This window comes from Alosa alosa, chromosome 7 (assembly GCF_017589495.1).
Source record: "Alosa alosa isolate M-15738 ecotype Scorff River chromosome 7, AALO_Geno_1.1, whole genome shotgun sequence".
Lineage (NCBI taxonomy): Eukaryota > Metazoa > Chordata > Actinopteri > Clupeiformes > Clupeidae > Alosa > Alosa alosa.
In genome coordinates this window covers 3,895,096-3,918,830 of record NC_063195.1, presented here as the reverse complement: position 1 = coordinate 3,918,830, position 23,735 = coordinate 3,895,096, and the positions used below count along the sequence as shown (strand labels likewise).

At 41.8% G+C, this 23,735-nt stretch overlaps 3 protein-coding genes across 10 annotated transcripts in view; 1 reads left to right on the top strand and 2 right to left on the bottom strand.

Annotated features, from left to right (window-relative positions):
• The window catches only part of LOC125297247 (NACHT, LRR and PYD domains-containing protein 12-like), a gene marked incomplete in the record, with an annotated part of 868,465 nt that overhangs the window by 468,394 nt on the left and 376,336 nt on the right, over window positions 1-23,735 (bottom strand).
• LOC125297245 (NACHT, LRR and PYD domains-containing protein 12-like) overlaps window positions 1-23,735 on the top strand; it is a 666,703-nt gene that overhangs the window by 407,532 nt on the left and 235,436 nt on the right. The gene's annotated exons all lie outside the window — the stretch shown is intronic.
• Window positions 2,295-23,735, bottom strand: part of LOC125297256 (zinc finger BED domain-containing protein 4-like) — a 30,308-nt gene continuing 8,867 nt past the window's right edge. Inside the window, exons 4-10 of the mRNA XM_048247495.1 lie at window positions 23,216-23,283; window positions 21,244-21,310; window positions 20,602-20,770; window positions 13,862-13,929; window positions 12,321-12,465; window positions 11,742-11,821; window positions 2,295-4,331 (exon numbers count right to left, since the gene is read on the bottom strand). Of these exons, the coding sequence (XP_048103452.1) occupies window positions 2,349-4,331; window positions 11,742-11,821; window positions 12,321-12,465; window positions 13,862-13,929; window positions 20,602-20,770; window positions 21,244-21,310; window positions 23,216-23,283 (2,580 nt within the window). The 3' untranslated portion in view covers window positions 2,295-2,348. The remainder of the gene's footprint in view (window positions 4,332-11,741; window positions 11,822-12,320; window positions 12,466-13,861; window positions 13,930-20,601; window positions 20,771-21,243; window positions 21,311-23,215; window positions 23,284-23,735) is intronic.

Here is a 23,735-nt window from a genome sequence, read left to right as displayed (position 1 = left end):
CAATTTCAACCGCTTTTGTCATAGCCTAAAACCTGGCAACCCAAAACCCAAATAAGGAAGCGGGTGCCGACTCAAGCAGCCTGAGTCTCGTCGTAAGCAAGCGGGCTAGTTGAATGGCCTACTCCAGAACTAGCTGTTGTGAAATTGTTGGGAATTTAATTGATTAACACATCACATAAACTGTAATTGAGTGTTGTTGATACACTGAACTTGTGCCCCCGGAACCAAATCTGACAGCAAGCAGCTTTGGAGTTTTGGAAGTAGGCTGCAGGCAGGCAGTTGGTGGATACATAACTGTCATGCGTAAGGTAATGGTATAAGGTAAACGCAACAACCGAAATGCAGTGTTGAAACACGTGTATGAAACGTATTAAATATGCAAACACAGATCCGGTATAAACACTGGTTTATCGACAGCAATGTACCTTCTCAAGAGCCCTGAAGACTAACCTCCCACCAGGTGAATGCATTGTTCCCTCCCTCCCTCTCTCCCCTTCTTCCTCTCTCTCTCTCTCCCTCTCTCCCACCAGGTGAAGGCATTGCATTGTTCATATCGATTTTGCAGAGAATTACAGCTGCACAACACGTTAGTGCAAGTGGTACACTGGGGTGCATCACATCAGCAGGCTGTGCTCCACACTGGAGTTTGCTACATCCTTCATCACATCAGCAGGCTGTGCTCCACACTGGAGTTTGCTACATCCTTCATCACATCAGCAGGCTGTGCTCCACACTGGAGTTTGCTACATCCTTCATCACATCAGCAGGCTGTGCTCCACACTGGGGTTTGCTACATCCTTCATCCTTCCATGCAAGGAGTAGAAGTAACGTGGATCATTATTCATTGGCAGAGTGTCTCGCAGACAATTCAAATTGTGCTTTCATGAGAACTCTGGATTTCCAGGGTAAAGGAACACAGGTTCACGGTATGTGGATATGGTATATGGATCAGATTGAAGGAACACAGGGTTCTTTTTTTTTTTTTTTTTTAAATACTTTTTTGATCCCGTGAGGGAAATTTGGTCTCTGCATTTAACCCAATCGGTGAATTAGTGAAACACACTCAGCACACAGTGAACACACAGTGAGGTGAAGCACACACTAATCCCGGCGCAGTGAGCTGCCTGCTTCAATGGCGGCGCTCGGGGAGTAGTAAGGGGTTAGGTGCCTTGCTCAAGGGCACTTCAGCCGCGGCCCACTGGTCGGTGCTCGAACCGGCAACCCTCCGGTTACAAGTCCAGAGTGCTAACCAGTGGGCCACGGCTGCCCACCGGTTCACAGATGGATATGGTATATGGATCAGATTAAAGGAACACACAGGCTCACAGATGGATGGTATATGGTAGGGCTGTCAATCTTCTTCCATAACCCAATTCGAATTTCATTCATTATTATTTTTAATAATCAAATTATATTTGAATATTTAATGCTTAAATTTAGCCTATTATTAATATTTATGATGCATCTCTATACAAACGGGCTTATGCATTGCCAATGCCACTATAAACGCGTAGTTGACTTGTTATATTGAACAAAAGCTCAGTCTACCAACAATATCTGTGCAACTTGAGTGGTTTCAATTTCCAGACGCGCACATACACTGAATGAACGCCCATACCACTACCACTTTGAATGCCTCTATGTTTGATGACGCCAAATTAGCAAGTATTTCCTGATTGGGGAAAAGTTTGCTTTCTTTTTTTCTTTTTTTTGTCAGGGTGTAGCATTATCAGATGTGCACTCAGGCTGCTCGCTGCTACATATTCTGCAGATTATGACATCATTAATTGTTATTTTTCCGAAAATGTTCTACACATTGCTGAAATGGTCAGGAGTGGTGATCTCCGTGGGTGCATCGATTCTGCCATATTCAGATTGTGCATTAGACATGACAAAAGCATTTAGTTTTCACATTATTCGCTATAGTTGGCCAACACAACACAAAAAACTCCCCAAAACACCACATTCGACATTAGTAATTTCCAACTTCGAATAGTATTGATTTTTTAAATATTCAATTTATATTCAACTTTAGAAATTCGTTCCAACAGCCCTAGTATATGGATCATATTAGAGGAATATGTAGCTTTACAGGTGGATATGGCATATGGGTCAGCTTAAAGAGCCACATAGGTCCAATTCGATACTAGGTCCCCATGAGCACTTGGACCTGCATATGCCACTTGCACCACTGCGGCCCCCCAGGATGTTATGTTTGTTATGTATTGGGATTGCATTACCGCCACCTTAAATTAGCAGTAGTGACCAGTCAGTGTTAACAAAGAATATGAAGCTTTATTAAATCAGAACAGTATTGTTCATATTGTAACACACCAACTTGTACTCAATTACTCAAACTTCTCCAAGTTGAATTTGGTGAACAGCAGCTGTTGGGCGTGGGCTGGGAGCAGTGTAGAGCAATGGGGAGACACAACATCACCTGCTGTGCTAAACAGTTGCTCTGATGAGACGCTGGTTGGGGGACAGGTCAGATATTTCACCGCCACGTGAGCCAATGCTGGTTGCGTGACCATCTTCCTTGACCAGTAGGTGACCAGTGGATCGGACGAGAGCGATACCGTGTTGCACTCCGCTAGATAGTTTTCTACGATGCTGCTGGAGGAGAGGTGAGTTTTCGCAGACCTCTCAGACTTCTGTGACATACTTTGCATCGCCCCCCAAAAGAGGCTCTTCCGGACAGTGTCCTCTTCCGCGGCTGCAGTGGACAAATCGCTAGTGGCCGCAGCATCATCAGGTTCTCCCACCAGGTGACCAAGCCTCTCCTCAACCTCAGAAACAACTTCAGCCTTCAGCCTATTAAAGTCTGACTCACTGAGAAGTGAACTTGGCATCATCTTGAATCTGGGATCCAAGAGAGTGGCCTTAAAGTAGGGACCAGTGGGGTCTTGCAAGACTGGCTGGAATTGCTCAACCAGCAGCGCCTCTAAGGATATTGCCAGTTTGCGAGCCTCGGGCAGGGCCTGAACTCCTGCAGTCGTCTTCAGATTCCCTATAGACGCTTTGAGGGCCTGCACACACGGGATGACGGAAGACAGAGATGTACCATCCTCAAAAGCATTCCGAGTTGCTTCCTCAAAAGGCTGCAGTATCTTCAGCGTGGCCTCAATTAATTCCCACTGGTGGTGTGACAATGATCCTGCCGAGTCCAACTGTGTTCCCATGGCGACAATTGCACTTTTCTGCTCAAGAAGACGCCGGAGCATTTGGAAAGTAGAGTTCCACCTAGTGGACACATCGAGCACCATGGTATTCAGGGGGAGTCCAAGCTCCACCTGGATTTGGTGCAGTTTCACGGTGGCGTCGTTTGAGCTATGCACAAACGCTGTGATTTTCCTGCCGATTGTGATGGCGTGGCTCACAGCTCGGCACTGTGTCAGGGCGCCGGTAACTACCGAGTGCAGGGCACGCGCCACACACCTGATGCGCCCAAAGCCGCCATCAGCGATGGCTTTCACCGCGTTTGAGGCGTCGTCGTCGGTAACAAAAAACTGTACAGAAAACCGATCACTGATCTCGCGTTGCCATGCGGCAATGAGACACTGAAGCTTTTCAAGTACGCTCGATGCAGTGTGCTCCAGATTAATGACGGACAAGCCCAGTAGAACAGCCACACGTCTGTGGCTCACCGACTCTGATCCAGTGACCTCTCGTCCTGCCCAGTGCCCTGTGAGTGACAGGTAGGCATTCGTGGAGGACTTGCTTGTCCATATGTCTGTGGTACAGTGTACCACATCACCCTCTATGCTTAACAGGGATTTCTTCACCTTTGCTCGAATGTTATTGTACAGGTTTGGCACAACTGTACATGAGAAATGCATGGGGGAGGGTACCCTGTAGCGGGGTGCGGTCACAGCTAGGAGCCTCAGTAAACCCTTGTTTTCAACAACTGAGAAGGGCAAAAGGTCCTGACAAATCATTTCACCCAAAGCTTCTGTAATTTGCTTGGCAGTTGGGTGGTCGTCTGGGTATAACGTGTTTGAATTGTACACAGCCATTATTGGGAGTTGTGCGTTGTGCATCAAATCTTGCCGAGGCTTCTGGGCAGTCAGTTTCAAGGTAGAGGCCAGATGGTGCGGTGCATGACCCTGCGTTGGGGGAGTCTTGGACAGAGCAGGGTGCTTGAAATGTATGTGGTTATGCATTGAGGACGTTGTTAGCCGTTTCTGGTTCTTGCCCCGGCTAAGTATGGTCTTGCATAACTTGCAGATGACCTTAGTCGGGTCCGTTGAGCTGGTCGTAAAGTGCTCCCAGATAGCACTGGTCACTGCTCGCCTCTTTCTTGCAGGGGGTGACGAGTCCATTGCTGGGTCCTAAAAAAATAGTGAATTTTTAAAATCAATATTACATATGCAAAGATTAAATAGAAAGAGACCTGATGCAACTCATAAGAGATACTAATGTTATACTTATGGATCAAACTGATAAGACTGTATTATGCATTTTGAGTAAAGAAATATATTTGTCTATGGCATACATGGGCAACATACGGCGCGCGGGCCACATCCGGCCTGTGGGCTTTCCCTGACCGGTCCGTGAAAGAACAATAGTCAAGAGCCTAGCATAGAGATAATGCATGCAAATCAATATCGTTGTTTTTTTATTTTGAAAGTTTACTGCTATTTTATGCCTACACATTTGTGAGTGGATGCATCACGACGTAAACACCCTCACTGATGTGCTGGTGAATAGAATTTATGCTTCTAAGCGTCGACACAATGCAGTTGCCTTTACGCCGGGCGTAAACCTTTCAAAGTTTTGTGTCTCTTATGTCTGCGCCGCCACCACCGCAAAGGTTGTTAGAACGAACTCCTACTGCTGCTGGCTGGCGTCTACGGTGTTCATTTCAAAACGTTACTGGCAGATAGACAGTTTACAATCGGATAACCCCGTGAATTGTAACCAAAATATGTCTGAGTTTATTTGCAAAGCTTATGTTTGCGAACTAGTATGATGCTACTACCCACAGGTTGCTTGAAGCAGCCGGCTGAACACAGAGCGAGTTGACCAATCACAGTTATGTGCATAAAGTTAAAGCAAAAACATAGCCTACATTTTAAAATAGTTTTCTTTGTGCATGTTGATTAACTAATGACAACCTACTATTGTCTGCTCCACATTTTCATAGTCTAATTCTGCATAGAGTTAATTTAATGATGGTAATGATTTAATGATGAAATATTGCTGAGTGTTGATGAAATGGTGGCACAGGCCTATCGGTTGTACTGACTCCTTCACATTTTCATGACCTAGCCTAATTATATAGATATTGTAGTACTTTTTTATATCAGTCTTTGACAACTGAAAAAAGAAATGTCATGTCAAAAAATCATTTTCGAGAATGAGGATTAAATACTGGACATAGATTAACTATTGTCTCCCTCACATTTTCATCTGTTCTTACGACTAGTAAACAAAACCATATGATTTACTTAATGTTATACAAGAACAGAATAGAATTGAACAGAATTGAGTTCAGACTTGAGTTCGGTATTTTGGGACCGGCCCTCCTCAACAGTCCCAGTTTGTCATGTGGCCCCTTGGGGAAATTAGTTGCCCACCCCTGGTCTATGGCATATTATTAGCATATTAGGCTCAGCGAAGGTTATTCAAAACCTGCATTGTGTTGAACTCAGCCCTTCGGCAGGATTCAATGATGTACAGTCCTTGAAATGGTTCTTTTAGGGACACAAGGTTTCCTTTTTAACATTCCATTTCTTAATGCAGAGGAAGTAGATTGGGAACCAAATTTTGTTTTTATTGTTGAAAGGGTCTATAGTCCTTGAAATGGTTCTTTTAGGGACTTCTTGACATTGTTAAAGAGCTTTGAGACGATTTTGTAATTGTTCTTGGGATCATGTAGCCTGGCCATGTCCATCTAGATCTACTTTCAGGGAGATACTAGTCTGGCTTGTGTTTCCCAAAACCATAGTTGCTAACCTGTTAGCAACTTAGTTGGTTGGCAATGGGAAATTGCATCGCAACCAACAAAGCTGCTAACTTAGTTAGCAACTATGGTTTTTGGAAACACGGCCGAAGATCACTAATGTTTCCATTGTTCGGCATATTACTTGACCAATCAGCGAGGAGAGGGGATGATGCTATATAGTTTTGTCATCAAAAGTGACTGTGGTAAGCAGTAGTAGCAACGCCTGCAAACATCAAAAATGGCAGTCGGAAGAATGTGTACATTTATTTACAGCAAAGACAGACTCGAATAGATTGTTTCCTGACTGCCAATACTGTTTTTGTCAGTTTGTAAAGTTTAGACAGAGTAGAAAGAAATGTCAGGAGTTCCTGATCAATGTGATTGGTTAGGCTGGACCAATGATTTAAAAATGAACAGCATGTCTACACCCGCCACCATACCAGCTTTCGCAATCGTGAGTGCCCAGACTCTATTTACTAAGTGACTGAGTTTGGTAACCAGGCTAGGGATCTGTTTTTTTGCTAATGCCAATGACCTTACACAAATTCTAACTCTTGTGCCAGAGACTATCTAATGACCCAAAATCCTCCATAAAAATGTATGGTGTTCGTGTGCATCGTATGGCAGTTGTCTGCACATACAGTGGGTCCCGGTTAAAAATTGACACTTCATTCACGATCAAGGTGATTCACGCAGCTGGGTGAAATGTAAGTACAACTGCAGCCGCTTGGGGGCAGCATAGTCCGCTGTGGTGTTCCACGGTTGAACCGGACGGAGCGTTTGACAGCAAGGGCTGTGATTGGCCGAGTTTTCAGTGTGTTTCTCTGTGTTTTTAGCAGCCCCTGCAACATGCTAGTCCACTGTAGCCTATAAGCTTTGTACATAATGTTAAACATAGTTTTGGATTCAGTGGCAAGATTTCTTGATTGTACAGTGCCTGTCTCTCAGTAATGTTTTAAAATGAGAGCTTCGTCAGCTGGCAGTAGGCTACTTTGTTGGCAGTCATGAGAAGTTCGCTTGCTAACAGAACATAAATATGCTGCCCAGAAACCTCGTGAATAGTACTGATTTTTTTTACTACACTAACGAGGTTGAAATATAGCCTTTGCCTACAGCATCTCCTTAACAAAATGACAGTCATATGACAAAGGAAAACGAATTCGGTCACTCAAGACTGTGCCACAGCAACCAGTGTAGGCTACAGTCCTACCCAATAGGCCTACTCGAAGCAGATAGCGTTGTCTGACGGTCGAGTGGGTTAAGGCAGGTATTTCCAGAACTGGTCTGCAACTTTCAGGCAGTTCTGAGTTCGAATCTAGGCAGGAGCAGAGCCATATAAAGGCCTAGGCCTATTGTTATCATTTTTTGCAAGGTGTTGCTCCTGGCAAGACTTGTTTATAAGATGTTTGGTGATTAATTGATAGCCGTTTTTGGGACACGTTAAACGTTCTTTATGATGAGTGCATACAGGGAGTAAAACGACTCTTACGCGTTCTTACAACTGTATGCTACAATGATTGCAATACAAAAATATGCGCGTTTATGTTTTGCACTTTTGCCTCATGTGTTTTCAGGTTTGAGGGCTTTTTTTTTTGCCAATATTGACCTTGGTAGACTCTGCATATGTTATTTCTCCGTATGGAAAATAAAGTCAATTTTCGACACACGTCTGTTATTAGTTCAATAACAAGTGTTGCTTGTTAAAACATGTGACTAGTGAAACTCAAATGATTTTAGAAATATTTAGCCAAAGCCAAAAAGTGTTAGAGAAGGAGGCGTAGTGCAGCTCAGATGTCTTCTTAATTTTTCTTTATTCTTCAGTAAAAGGTGCAGAACATTATTAAACTTTGACTAACGTTTTGATGTTAGTTAGTCAAAAACATCGACACATCGAAGCGTTAGTCAAAGTTGAATAATGTTCTGCACCTTTTACTAAAGAATAAAGAAAATGAATAAGACATCTGAGCTGCACCGGGCGCCTTCTCTCTAAAATATCTGTCCTGACTTTGTCTACCAAAAAGTGTTACTTTGTGCCCCGCGCTCCCCCACTGCTTGTGAAAGAAGGGGGTGCTGAACGAGAAAAAGCTTAATGTCCCAAAGCGGCAACAAGTCATAATGGTAGGCTACAGGAAGTGGGGGAGGGTATGGGATGACCAGAGCCATAGCTTAAAATGCTATTCAGAAAGCATCTTCTATTGTCTTTCCAGGCACACAGCTCGTTACCATATAGCCTATCGAGTACCTTAACAGATAGGCTCTGCTCTTGGGTTTGGCCTCACAGCGAACTCAACCCTCGTGTTGCTTGCAGTTTGTTAAATAAAGCGATGCAGATTACATTATTTATTTCTGATTAATTGCGTCTTTTGATGTCTTTTGCAAAATCTGCTTGTTAGGCTGGGCTACTGTCAATTTCCTGTACAGGTAAATGTTCAACAATTGCTGGTGTAGGCCTACAGGCTATAATCAATTAGGGACTGTTCGTTATTTATTTAAGGGGCTACCGGAGGAGTTTTGGGAGCGTTAGTCAAAAAAGACGTGACCCTCCCTCGCCAGCAAGAAATTTTTCTATGACCCTCCAAAGTGATTGAGAAAAAACGCATGACCCTCCCCAGTCCCAACAATTTATTGATGCTTGGCTACTGGGTCAATTTGGGAGCTTGCATGCTACGACTCCATCCTTGAAATGCCTTGAAAAGGCTGTCGTTTGCACAATTTCACAAATAATCACTGGGACCGAAACAAACCTGTCAACTTTTCCCGGGTTTATCGCGTATTTAACTTTTTCCTCGCTGTCTTCGGAGGAGCTGCAGGGCCGTCGCAAAGGGGGTGCGAGGCCCTGTGCGAACTTGACAGATGCATGAACTTACGTGCATGAAATCATGCGATAGCTTACTTTACACATAGCCAAGGCTACCGTCGGTGCATTTTAATAGTAGCCTAGTCTACAAGAGGGGAAATTGTATAGCCTATAACATTAGCTGAGTCACATATTTGGCCATATGGTGTTTATCATAGGCTACATCACGAAACCAAATAGTGTAACAAAGGCGAACACTTTAACAGGGGAAATTAATTGGGCATGAATCATTGTCCTGAACGATGTGCACTATGGAAACTGGTCTGTATGCTAACATTGGACAAATAAATGACACTGACTCGCCATCCTGACTCAGGAAAAAAAAACATTGTCTTGCTTTGGCGCAAACTCAGCAATGAAATCATAGGCCAGTTTGCAGGTAGCCTAACGTCTTTTTTAATTCATAGAAGGGAGAGCCCTTTCTCTCCTGTGACATTGAGGTGTGCAAATAGTTTTTAATAGCCTGTTCAACTTCGAAAAGCTTCATTCACCCGATGCCAGTCACTGATTGCAATTTCAAATTTCGGGAAGCTTTGTTCAATTTTTTTAAGTTTTAAGTGCAGTAGGCCCATATCTGCCCCCTTTGGAATTATATCTCGAGCCTATTATAAGGTCCAGTGCGTTATGTCCTGGGATTCGGACGTGCTCAAAAAGAAAAGAAAACACTTTTTTATAGATGGTTATGAGAAGCAATATGAGTCTGAACTGTGTCATTCAGACTCAACCCTCTTGTTGATATTTTTTGTTGTCGTTTGAACGTCGGCAAGCAGGCATGTTGCGGTTGCAATTTAAGTGAAATTTCTACAGTAGGCCTACAACATGCAACATGCTTGTTAGGCTGGGCTACTGTCAATGCACTTGTACAGGTAAATGTTCAACAATTGCTGGTGTACAGGCTATAATCATTTGTCCAGCGGTTTAAAAAAATGTTCGTGCTACATTCAAACGCAAAAGGTGCTTTGATATCTTTTTCGTTTGAAGGTCGGCAAGCAGGCATGCTGCGGTTGCAATGAATGAGGATAATTGGTTTTATCTGCGGTTTATTTTTTGCATTATTTTGAATATGACTCGCTCCAGTCTCAACAGCACGTCTACTTTTTCCACACGCATCTAAGTTCTAACACACATATCCCCTCTCGCTTTCTCTCTCTCCATCCCTGCGCACGGGGCTTTCTTAAAGGAGCTGCACCGTTATACAACAATTGCATCTAAATTTTCATATTAGAATGTTGTCTGTTTAAGTGTAAGCTTAAACTACCGTGATCAATTTAAGTTCCCGTGCCCCCGCTGAAAGTCTCATGCGCTTATCGTTACACTATCAAATCTATAAGTAACCGTGACAAATGGGGTATAAGATGTATAAACTCACGCTATTGTATTATCATATATGTTTGGTAATGGCTCACTGAGTCATGGAAGCAGTTAAGTCAAGTCGCATCAAAAATAGTAGTGGCAGAACTCCCAAGTGACACCTTGTGGTTGTCTGTGTCAACTGCAGTTTGTGCCATTTCTGCTGAGAAAATTGGGTGTGTGATTCATGAAGGAACCTGTCCAAACTTAACTGGGACCCACTGTATCCCACCTGTTATTACCATACCATATTGCCATGCTACCACTATCACAAATGGGTAGGGCTGGGATAAACGATTATTTTTTTAAACGATTAATCTAGCGATTATATTTTCGATGCATCGATTAATCTAACGATTCATTTTTTCAGTCCGATTTCGATTCGATTATCTTCCCATTAATTGACTTATCATACCATATTGCCATGCTACCACTATCACAAATGGGTCATTCCATGTGAAAAACAGCCAATATCGGGGTATCATGTACCAAATGCCAAAAGGTGAAATCCCAATGTGTCAATTAGGGCCGTGGCACCCAAAATTCAAATGGACGCCATGGCCAAACCGTTTGAGATATTGACCTGACACTTCAGATTCCTTTGTTTGGTAACATAAGGCATATTTTCACCGCTTTTCAGCAAAATCTGAGAGGTGTCATGTACATGGGTGGCTGAGTTGGTGTGGAATGACCCAAACAGCTCCATGGGGGCGCCAAAGCAATGGTAAAAAATAATAATAATAATAATAGTAATAATTTTATTAATAATATATTTGGTTTATTCTATATGTAGCTACTGTTGTACATTTCTAAATAATTTCTGCATTTCCTCAATGTTAAATAACATTTTAGAGGACTAACAGGCTAGAGTAGGCGCCCTCTCTCATAAGATTCTATCATAGAATTTTGACATAGAAGAGGGAGTGGGGGCGCCGTGAGCGCTGAGCGAGCAGGTACGAGTAGTGAGTTTTCGTCTATGGAAAAAGATGGATGCAGCAAAAAAGCTGTTGGGGGCTAAAAATAGAAAAAGAAAGGGAAAATGAGATGGCATGTCAAGGGATGCGACAGTAGCTAAATAAGTGGATGGTGAAAAGCAACAGGTAGGATTTAAAGTGTGATGTCTGTGCATGGAGGCACACGTTTCATGTTCGTGTTATTCATGTTACCAGACTAACTAGCGTTTGCTAAGCATATGCCGATTGTAATAGCCTATTCCAATTAGATAGCTAGGTGGATACCATGCTCATACTGCACTTTTAATGGCAAACTGCAAACAGAAATGTCACACTAGCAACAACTCATTACATGTTTCCATTTCTTAACAATGAAGACTCCTTGTAATAACTTAATATTGTGCTGTCAATGTGGCACAAACAAAGGCTAGAGTTGGATCAGCCTTATCCTTTGTGAGCACCAACTGGCAAAATGATGTGATGAGAACCGTTTAGACTCTCTTAAAGTGACAATGCGACATAACAATACTTCAATTCAAATAGGCAGAAAGGCAGAATTTCTTTTTACTGGGGCAATTTGTTGTTGCGTGGAATGACCCAAATGTCATTCAGGTGTAAATCCAAAACACAGTACCTGGACCAGGTCAGCTTTGACAGCTCTAGATGTATTCATTGTCTGGTCCGTTCTGGAGTTTCCCCTCTTTCTTATCTTTGCTGCAAGAACAGAAGAGAAGAGACACACGTTTAGAATCATTCATTTAGCAGAAAACTTTTACCTAATGATACAGAAGACTCACATATACAGTCATTCATTTAGCAGAACACTTTTACCTAATGATACAGAAGACTCACATATACAGTCATTCATTTAGCAGAACACTTTTACCTAATGATACAGACTTTTGGTGCTGGTGCTTCCCTGTGGTAAAGTCTGGGATGTGGGTAAACACATATGGAGTGGTGGAAATGTGTGTAGTCTGGGATGTGGGTAAACACATATGGAGTGGTGGAAATGTGTGTAGTCTGGGATGTGGGTAGATACACATAGAGATATGGAGTGGTGGAAATGTGTGTAGTCTGGGATGTGGGTAAACACATAGAGATATGGAGTGGGGGAAATGTGTGTAGTCTGGGATGTGGGTAAACACACTATATCACAATATTGTTTGTTGACAATTCTGGGCTACGGCATACAATGCAGAAAACACCTAACCTGAACGACTGTAGTCTCCATAATCTTCATCATCATCATCACCGTCACCATCATTATCATCAACTTCATAATCTTCGTCATCATCATCATCATCATCATCATCAGATGCTGGAGCCTCCAGACCTTCAGACGAGACCAGCGAAGTCTGAGAGTGAGATGAGACTTCTATTAGTTAGTCGAATGACTCACGCCAACACCTTAATGCAGTGGTCGCCAACCCGTCGATCGCGATCGACCTATAGATCTTTAGGACTTACCCAGTAGATCCCGAGAATAACATGAAAAATAAAAGCACAGTCACCAAATTCCCGCATGTTCGACAACGTTTTACAGGGCCTACATTTCAGCGCGGGATTGGGGGTATAGCGCATGATTTAGTCAAGACCCGCAATTCTAGCCATCATAATGCGAGAAATTCCTGCACATATTTTACAGCGTGTCTGATAACGTTAATCTAATAATGGAGAAATTCCTGCACATATTTTACAGCGTGTCTGATAACGTTAATCTAATAATGGAGTGGCGTGAATGTGAGACCGGACGAACCAACTTCTGACTTGAACCGAACGTAACCCACTGCAGACACACACACGCACAGCACCACTTTGCAGGTGCACTCTCTCTCTCTCGCAACAAGACTTGTCACCGCTGAAGTCCAATTATGCTAGGTGCTTCTACATCAACTGCTAACTGACAGAAAATAAAAACAAATGTTTAGCGATCAGGAACTGTCCGGAATTTGTTCTCCATTTGAAGAATGCAATCGATTACGTACGTGCACAGACAGCTACAGACACGGAGCACATTGTAGGCCGTGGCCACATTACATTTACTTCCTAGAGTGCGCCTTCATTTCTTTACGTGAAAGATGCTTCATACCAAAACAGTGATCAAACATTATCAAATGTATCATGACGTGTTGTCACAAACACTTACTCCAATTAGAAAATCAAAACCAAAATCATGTAAATAAAGACTATGTTAAGTGTTGTTATCTCATTGATGCCTGTAGCCTATTAGGGGGTGGATGATGTGATAGGCAAATGTATCAGGTCAAAAATAGCCTAAATAAAAGGCCTTAAATTGGAAGTATTTTAGCTTTGTTCAGGGCAAGGTCAATACTTGAAATCTGAAATATAGGATAACACTTTTTTTCTTTAAAAAGATTGAAGTTTTTTTAATCGCACTGCAGAAAGTGATATCTTACTAAGTGTTATGATCTTATTCTAAATATCTAGTTGGTATTGTTTTTAGCATAAAGACACATACTTTGAGCTTTCTTGTAAGATTATTTAACTTAATAGATGTCAAAATCAAAATTGAATAAGAAAATGTATCTTAATTTAAGATGAGATTTAAGATTTAAGACAAATTGTCTTAAACCTTAAATTTTAAGATACATTTTCTTAATCCATTGGCAGATACATTTGCTTGTTTTTTTTTGTCTTAATTTAAGAAGATTTTGACTTTTTTTAACACTTGGTAAGATATCACTTTTTGATCTGACAAGCTAATTGCAAAAAGGATAGCTCTCACAGTACCTGGATTTGTTTGGGTTTTGTATCTGCATCTGAAGAGTCGTTCTGTTCCATCCTGGGATCCGCGTCCTCTAGAGGAGAAAACAGAAGAGACTTTTACATTCACATCTAATTCATTCAGGAGAAAACAGAAGAAGAAGAGACTTTTACATTCACATCTATTCATTCAGGAGAAAGTGTCTGAATTAAAGAGACCTTTAAATTCACATCTATTCATTCAGGAGAAAGTGTCTGAATTAAGGCGATTATAAGCGGTATCTAGCCTAAAACACATTCAGCAGAAATCCTCTCAGGTGATGCAGGCTTTTTGTTAACGTTACTTATATTTTGCGGGTGCCGGGTTAAGCCCAGTTCTTTGATTTACATTATAAACCAATGAAATCTATAAAGTGGTCTGGAAGGTACATTTTATCACACAGTTTAGATCCGGTATTTCTTTTGGTTCTAACTGATCCTTTGGATGAGACGTTAAACCGAAGTCCTGACTCACTGTGTTCATTAAAGATCCCACAGCATTTATTGGAAAGAGTAGGGGGTTCCCCGGTGTCCTGGCTAAATACCTAAATAAATTTAATCTTGTCCCCCAATTAACTGCCATGTCTTTTCCTTTGGTTCTACATATTTTAGCAATATTAAGGACATATATTAAAATGCTGACTCAACTCAGAACAAAACCAATTGAAAACGGGTGCTAGTGCCTAGCAATCTTTTAAAACTGCTCTGTCCCACTGCACATTGACAGGTTCTACTGTAGGCCTAAATTTGCAGTATTTACCCTGTGGGCTTGTTTGCCTTTTGTATTATTATAAAGGTTTATAACTATTTCCTTACAAAAATGTTTGCATGTATGCCCCAGCTGTGGCACAACTGGCTGGGGCACCTGCACCGTACACCGGCGACCAGGGTTCGATTTCCGCCCCGTAGTCCTTTCCGGATCCCGCCCCTGCTCTCTCTCCCATTTGCTTCCTGTCACTCTCCACTGTCCTATAATTAAAGGCATAAAAAGCCCAAAAATATATTTAAAAAATGCATGTTTGCATGTATGTAAAGAGAGAGAGAGAGAGAGAGAGAGAGAGAGAGAGAGAGAGAGGGAAGGATGGAAATACATTACGCAATGGCAAAATGAAATTCACTCTAACAAAAAACTGGGCAGCTACTGTCAATTAAATACTGAGAATACAAACTAGCAAATTATCTAGTAACACTGAAACAACCTCAAAAAACGTGTCTTACAAAATACAGACTGGGTGACCATAAACTCCAAATAGAAATAGGACGCCATAAAAAATCATGACAAGAAAAACATCAACGCCTATGCAAGTACTGTGACACAATGGAGGTTGAAGATGAAATACATTTTCTGCATAGGTGTCCCAATTATCAATTACTGAGAAATGACTTCTATGCAAGATTTAGTAGACACAATAAACAATTTATGTCACTAATTGCTAATTCCAAAATGAAAATTCTCTTAGGAGAGGACACACAGACAATTGAGCTAGCAGCTCAGTTTGTGTATATGTGCCACAATTTATCAATTTATTTTATTATTATTTTATTTATATTTATTTACTTTTGTATTTGTTTATTCTTACTTATTGTCATGCTCTTTGTTTCCTCACTAACTTAATTATGATTTGTATGCTTTGACAACACAAGTGCTCTTGTCATGTCAATAAAGCTTTTTTTTATTTGATTTGATTTGAGAGAGAGAGAGAGGAGAGAGAGAGAGAGAGAGAGAGGAGGATGGAGAGAGGGAGGGAGAGAGAGAGGATGGAGAGAGGGAGAGAGAGAGAGAAAGAGAGGATGGAGAGAGAGAGAGAGAGAGGAGGATAGAGAGAGGAGGATGGAGAGAGAGAGAGAGGAGGATGGAGAGAGAGAGAGGAGAGAGAGAGAGGAGGATACACAGTGGGTGCAATACCTGGAAGAAGCATTTATTATTAAAGGTGCTCTAAGCGATGCCACGGTGTTTTTTAGGCTTCTTAGTCACTTACTGCAAACATCACCTAACCAATCGCTAGCTGTCTCTGTCCTGAATACACTGTAAAAACAGCCCAGGCTCCAAAAACAGCAACAAAAACAACCTGGGCAAACCTAGCCCATAAAAACATAAACTGTTCCAGCAAAATCAAAGGCGTTTAGGGGAGTTTCAATTGCACGGGGAGCAGCACGGGAGGGAGGTGGAGGAAGTAGCGAGCTACATGTACCGCTCTCTTTTGTTTGAAAGTCAACAGAAGTGACGTTACCCAGCATCACTTAGAGCACCTTTAACCACCTCAGTAATTATCTATAAAAAGAAAGTACATTCCTGACATGGAGGAAGGTGGTTCATGTCTCATTGAATATTAAATCTCATTTAGAGGACATAGGTTTTTAAAAATAGCCCAAAATAGCCTTGTTCAATACGGTCTTTTGTCCCTTAACAGGCCAAAAAAGCTGACACACAATGTTATAGACAGACAGCTGTGGTCAACTAATTTTTGGAGAAAAGTTGATCACTGTTCATCCTTGATCATTAATGTTATACATCATAGGTTTAAGAAGATATTAGACGAAGGTTAAATGAAAAACACACACTTTGGAAGATGTCAATAACTCTTTATAAAACCATTAACCTTACATAAAAAATAACTCAAACGCAAACAGGCAAAAATGCAAAAACTGTGCAAAAATATTGTGGTGGGGGAAGGGGGGTTATGACAGCATTTTTTCAATGTTGGCATCTATGCATTTCGCAAAAATGTCCACCACAACTTCTACCATTCCGGGCCCCAGGCCATGGCTCAAGTGGTGGAAGACCTCGCCATTCCTCTGGACCTCCTGGGCCAAATTTTGCAACTGGTATCTGGAGGGAGACATTGAATGTTCTCAGTATATAGCTTTACCTGTGCATTTACATCAACATAGTGAAGTTTCAAACCTATTGTAATTGACTCAACTTGTTCTGACTGAAAATGGCACTGCCACATGCACAAGGTTGTAAGATAATGTGGTCGAAACATGGAATCAAAAAAATGGCAAGTCCAAAATTCTGAGAGCTGTGATGGCAAATAAAGATGTTTCCATTGATTATATAAAAAGGGTATGAATACTTTTGGACATGCCATTTTTCATAAAAATGTAAAAAAATAAAATAAAAAAAAAAAACACATTGGTATGTTTGTATATATTTTTTGCAAATGCTTACTTTAACTCTGTTGTTTTCCCTATTGCCACGCTTGGGTCAGCGGCCATCGGCATGGTCACCGCGTCAAAGTTAATGCCCTTGGTGGCAAGAACAACGGCCGACTGGCAAAGGTCCTTAGCGTCCCCTTAGCAAAATAGAAAACAGAAAATAAACGCGAATAGAATAGAACACAGCTTTTCGATAAATTGTTATGTTAAAGTGCATTTGTTTTCAACTACATAGCAACATAACCAACTTTGCAACCAAATTGAATGTAACGTGTAGCTCCATACACATAGCTTGTCTTGTTGTATTGTTTTGTTTTGTTATTGTTGTTATGCTTTCCTTCTAGTATGTTAAGCGACCTTGGGTTTGAGAAAGGTGCTACATAATTTATAAACTTATTATTATTATTATTATAAAACTGTTAATAATTGAACTGTACTAAATTCTTATGTTAAAGTGCATTTGTTTTCAACTACATAGCAACATAACCAACTTTGCAACCAAACTGAATGTAAAACTGTTAACAATTAAACTGTACCCTCCGTAAGTCTGGTGCACAATGAGGTCACCTGGGTGGCGGGCCCCGGGACCACGCCCACCTTGCCCAGCTCCTCCCTTAGGTGCCTTTTTTCATTTTTATTCATTCGAAGGAGCGATGTCAGTGTACTGACAGACATGGTCTCTGGAGGAGCAGTCCTCCTCTTCACCTCCTCCACAGACACAGGGTACCTTTGTCAGACATATTTAAAAAACAGAGGCCAATGAGTGATAATGAGCCTGCAGTAAATCCGAGAAAAATTAAAACGACAGAGATGTTGTTGCAAACTTGTGATTAGCCATCATTGTCAGGCTGTTTATGAAAATTACAGACATTCTATTTTCCTATGAAACAGAGGAAACCCATGCTAAAATAAAACTCTGTAGTCAGGAATTTGATCGTGTTGGTATGAATATATGTTGTAGTATGTGATTCCTACAGTGTAAAAAAAATATACTAACGTCTTAGAAACGTTGTAAAATTATTGAGATAGATTAAGAAAGCCACCGCTATGGTGATTTCAATGGTTCCATGATTTGTTTAGATCCAGTGAAACTGCTGCCTTGACAACGCTATGTCATGGCTTCGGTACTCTTTTAAGCCTAAATGTTAATCTCTGAAACATAACTCTTTTACCTGTGTGTGCGGTGACCTGAGCACACCTTTAGGAGGCTCGGCACACACCGAAAAGCCTTGGGGCCTTGTACGCCTGGGGGATCTAGTTCGGGGTCTTGTGCAACGTAGGGATCCTTACAGTGGTCTTGGGGCCCTGGGGAGTCCTTGGAGACCGGGCGTGATCCATGACACATTTCAATTCTGGACCTTTTCGCTGGCCCTTGAAACAAAAAAACAAAAACAAAACAAAAAAGGGCTTAAAGCTTAAAAATGGCTTAAAGCTTAAAAGGGCTTAAAGCAATAAAAATGTCTTAAGTTGGAGGGACTTTAAAAATGGTAAATTGATGTGTAATTTAGAATGACCCTGAATGAACATGTATTCAGGTTTACCCTTACCTGGTGTGACCACAGGCATCTTTTCCATAAATAGACCTACATAATGAAAAGAGAGGCAAAACAGTTGTGTAAGCAGGGTACACAGATATATATCAAATAACTCAAATTATGTGGCTACCTCTTAGTTATCTAAATGGAATACAATTATTTAAAATGCCTCAAAGTTATCAGAAATTAACAAGTGGATGAAGCTAGTTTTACAAAGCAGTGGAAGTCAGTTTGTACGTCTACATCTAAAAACTGGTTTAGAGTTTGTTACATAGCAAAATACATATCTGCCTTGCCATTATTTAAAATTCAACTGGCTGTCTCAGTAAGTCAGCACTACAAAACAGTAAGTCTGTTTGTTCAACAGGCTGCCTCAAAAGTAGGCAGTATTATGAAGCCGGCTGTACGCCTTACGCTACCAGAAGCCTCCCATTTATCTACATGCTGGCTGATTGTGCGTTAAGCAGCCTTACACGTCGGAAGTCTGTCTGTATCTACCTCTCTCTGGATGCCTAACAGTTATCTAGCAATAATTGGCTGCCTTTGAGCTACCCAGTATTACAAAAATACATCGTCTGTGCTGCCTTCCAGTTATCTTCAATTCAACTGCTGGCCCAGAGGTAGCATGTCTTAGCTGCTATGTCTAGATGTTTTACAACTTATCTAGCTGGATGCCTAAAGGAGTTTTGGAAAGACACCCACTCAACCAGGCCTTTGTGCAGCTAACTTAAAACTAATAAGCAGACTAGGAGACATAGGCTAAAGCCACTCAACCATGCCTTTGTGCAGCTAACTTAAAACTAGGTTGTCTCGTAGCTGTTTAAATAAGCAGACTGGGAGACATAGGCTAAAGCCTAACTACATATAGCACTATACATAGAACTACTCAGTCACTCTCATAACCATCCAAAAAAATAATTGGCTGCCTGGAAGTTAGCTAGCACTAACTGCTAGCTCATTACTGAGTAAACTCTTTCCTGCATAGATAAGTTTAAAAGTAGTACTTAAATTGAATGCTCATCACTGCCAGCTATTTGAACAGATTGAAAGCATTTGAGCCAACCTTGGCTTAGCAGCTAGTGTTGGCTAAATTTTCAAAGCACGTGTCATTTCATTATGAATTCAAATCAGATCTTAGAATATCTATGCTACTTACTGTGATTGGATGAAATTGGTGGGGGGTGGGAAGGCCTTCCATACAGCGCCATCAAGAAATCCGCTCAATGTGTAGTTTCACTTTAGATACCATTTTAGAGACATGTGTTTTTGCAGTTTTGTTTTTGTTCATTTTAATAGCAAATTGTTGTTGACAAGCAACAGTGAGAGACTGGCCAGTTGCTGCACTAAGGTAGCTATGGATACGGCGGGCTGGGAGATAGCAACAGGATAAGCAACACCATGCGAGTGTCTGCTCTAGTTGACTGCATTTTGCAAAGAATTAGCTGAACGTTCCCTCAAAGTGGATACGAAAGACGAATACACCTCTTCAAGGTTTGTTTCTCTGTCTAGCTAATCTCCACACGTGTTGGAGCGGTCAGCTGTGTCCTGACGATTTCAAACTTATTTGGATACAGAGCGCATCAACCTATCGGCGCTTTGCTACATTAGCAAGGAAGTGCCGACAGGTGGCAGATGACATAGGGCCCACGCACTGGCTCTCTGGAGATGTCCTGTGACTAACCTGCGTGGCGTACAGTTTGTGGCGCAACTCGAAACTTTTGCATAAACTATTAAGTGACAGATGTACCGACTTATCATGGTTCACGTCTGTGTATTGAACCGTAGGCGACTAAGAGTGTCGCAAGACCCCTTTTACTCCTCAACCATATACCCCTCCCACACACACACACACACACACACACACACACACACACACATTCTTCTTCTCTCACATCATTCGGTTCAATAATGCACCGTTGCATCTCTAGTGTACACAGTGTGTGTGTTTTCGTGTGTGTGTGCCTGTGTCCGTGTGTGTGGGTGTAAGCGTTCGCGTGTCCGTTCGTGTGTGTGCTCTGACCCAAAATTTCTTACCATACTGACTGCACTCCTCATATCCATGAACAGAATTTTCTTCTTTAATCCCCAAGATCAGTGGAATCTGACCGTCAGATGACATCATCTGTTCTGACATCAGCTGGTCTGGCTCATCAGCTGCCATCAGCTGTTCTGATTGGAGAGGAGAACTGCGACTCTTGATTTGCTGCAAAACACAATAACAGACGTTAGAATGTGTGTGCAAATGAGTGTGTGTGTGTGTACATGACAGGCGTTAGAATGTTTGTTTGTATGTGTGTGTTTTTGCATATGAGTGTGTATGTGTGTGTGTGTGTGTTTGCATATGAGTGTATGTGTGTGTGTGTGTGTGTGTGTTTGCATATGAGTGTATGTGTGTGTGTTTTGCATATGAGTGTGTGTGTTTGCATATGAGTGTGTGTGTGTTGCATATGAGTGTGTGTGTGTTTGCATGAGAGTGTTTGTGTGCCTGTGTGTGTTGTACATGACAGAGAAAGTGTATGAGTGTGTGTGTGTGTGTTTGTGCACCTGTGTGTGTGTGTGTGTGTGTGTGTGTGTGCACCTGTGTGTGTGTGTGTGTGTGCACCTGTGTGTGTGTGTGTGTGTGTGTGTGTGCACCTGTGTGTGTGTGTGTGTGTGTGTGTGTGTGTGTGTGTGTACCTGTGTGTGTCTCCCGTTCAAATGGCTCTCCCAGCCATGCAGCCTCTCAAGCACCATCCGAACTGCCCTGTGGGGAAAAAAAACAAAACAAAAAAAACACTTGCAATTTCAAATAATCAGTGTGTGTGTTAACAATAGGGCTGAATCAGTGTGTGTGTGTTTAATAGGGCTGAATCAGTGTGTGTGTGTTTAATAGGGCTGAATCAGTGTGTGTGTGTTAACAATAGGGCTGAATCAGTGTGTGTGTGTTTAAGCAACATCCGGCCGTGGCGCAACTGGCTGGGGCACCTGCACTGTACACCGGCGACCCGGGTTTGATTCCCGCCCCGTGATCCTTTCCGGATCCCACCCCGACTCCCTCTCCCACTCACTTCCTGTCATTCTCCACTATCCTATCTGATCTGGCAAAAAAAGGCCAAAAAAATATACAAAAAAAAAGAGCTACGAGGAAAATGGAGTCTCACAGTTTTAAGCAACTGAAATTGTGCAATTCAACAAGGTTCCCACGGCAACTGATATGTGGATGCAATTCAACAGGGTTTCCACAGCAACTGAAATGTGGATGCAATTCCAACAGGGTTCCATTCCCACAGCAACTGATATGTTGGATACAATTAAACAACAGGAAGTCCCACAACAATCTGGATATTTGGATACAAATGTGTGTACCTGTAGGTAAGTTCCTGTTCAAATGGCTCTCCAGCCATGCAGCCTCAAGCACCATCCGGTGGGGAAAAAACAAAAAAAAAAAAACACTTGCAATTTCAAATAGGCTGAATCAGTGTGTGTGTGTTAACAACAATAGGGCTGAATCAGTGTGTGTGTGTTTAAGCAACATCCGCCGCGGGCGAACTGGCTGGGGCACCTGCACTGTACAATCGGGCCCATCGGGTTTGATTTTGGATACCCAAGTGATCCTTTCGAATCAGATCCCACCCCTGCACTCTCCCACCCGATCCTATCCCACTCCCACTCACTTCCTGTCATTCTCCACTATCCCATCTGATTAAAAAGGCAAAAAGGCCAAAAAATATACAAAAAAAAGAGCTACGAGGAAAATGGAGTCTCACAGTTTTAAGCAACTGAAATTGTGCAATTCAACAAGGTTCCAACGGCAACTGATATGTGGATGCAATTCAACAGGGTTTCCACAGCAACTGAAATGTGGATGCAATTCAACAGGGTTCCCACAGCAACTGATATTTGGATACAATTAAACAGGATTCCCACAGCAACTGATATGTGGATGCAATTCAACAGGGTTCCCATGGCAACTGAAATGTGGATGCAATTCAACAGGGTTCCCACAACAACTGATATTTGGATACAATTAAACAGGGTTCCCATGGCAACTGATAAGTGGATGCAACAGGGTTCCCACGGGTCATGGAATTTCCAGAATATCATGGTATTTCAGTCTAAGTCAGGGAATGTTATAATTTTTGGGGAAAATTCATGGAATATCAGGGAATTCTTTTGTACCAGTTTAAAATGTACTTTCCAAAATACATTAATACAAACATATTTCGAGCAAACATAGTTCGCTCTGAATAAAATCAAGTAAACGTCAAAACAGTGGGTGGTAGAACTATCTCAAAAGTTCGCTCTGAATAAAATCAAGTAAACGTCAAACAGTGTGCGGTAGAACTATCTCAAAATTTTTGCTATTTAAGTATGTTCCTGCAATCTACCTGCACCTAACCAGGCTGTGTGTGGATCTTGGTATCATTTGGAACAAACATATTTCCATTATGTAAACTATAAAACATCCTCAAGATCAAGGTGCATTACAGGACATTACGTTCAATAACAATCAGTAGGCATAATGCCCTCTACGTGTTTCATCAAGAAAGCCACAGTCTGCAAGTCTGCATTCACACCTACAAACACAAACATATTCCTCTCTGTTTTGATGTGTGTGTGTGTGTGTGTGTGTGTGTGTGTGTGTGTGTGTGTGTGTGTGTGTGTGTACCTATTACTTCGTTGGTCTTTCAGCTGTTGAAGCAGATCCCTTAGTTCATTCTTCAGGAGAGACACAGTCTGCACACACATACAGATACACTCGTTAAATACATGCACACACATACAGACACACTCGTTAAATACATGCACACATATACAGACACACTTGTTAAATACATGCACGCACATACAGTAATTATTCCAAAATGTTACTTCAGGAGAAAGAGCTTTTGATGCATGGTCAGTGTTTCCCACAGAATTGAATTCTATTTGTGGTGATGGGTGACATTAACCTGACCCTAGCCAGATGAATGTCGTTCCGCTTAGCTCCGCCTAGCTTCACTCACATCCATCTGGGACCTCTTCCATTGAGAGTGATTTCTCCAACCAACTTTATGGTTTAGCCAATCAGGGCGCTTGGGGCGGGAGTTTCATAGATGTGACATAGCGTAGAAGCGACTGTGAGTCTGTTATTAGCGTCACGGGTTGGCTTCGATGTGAGTGGTTGAAGTAGCACGTCAATAGATGAC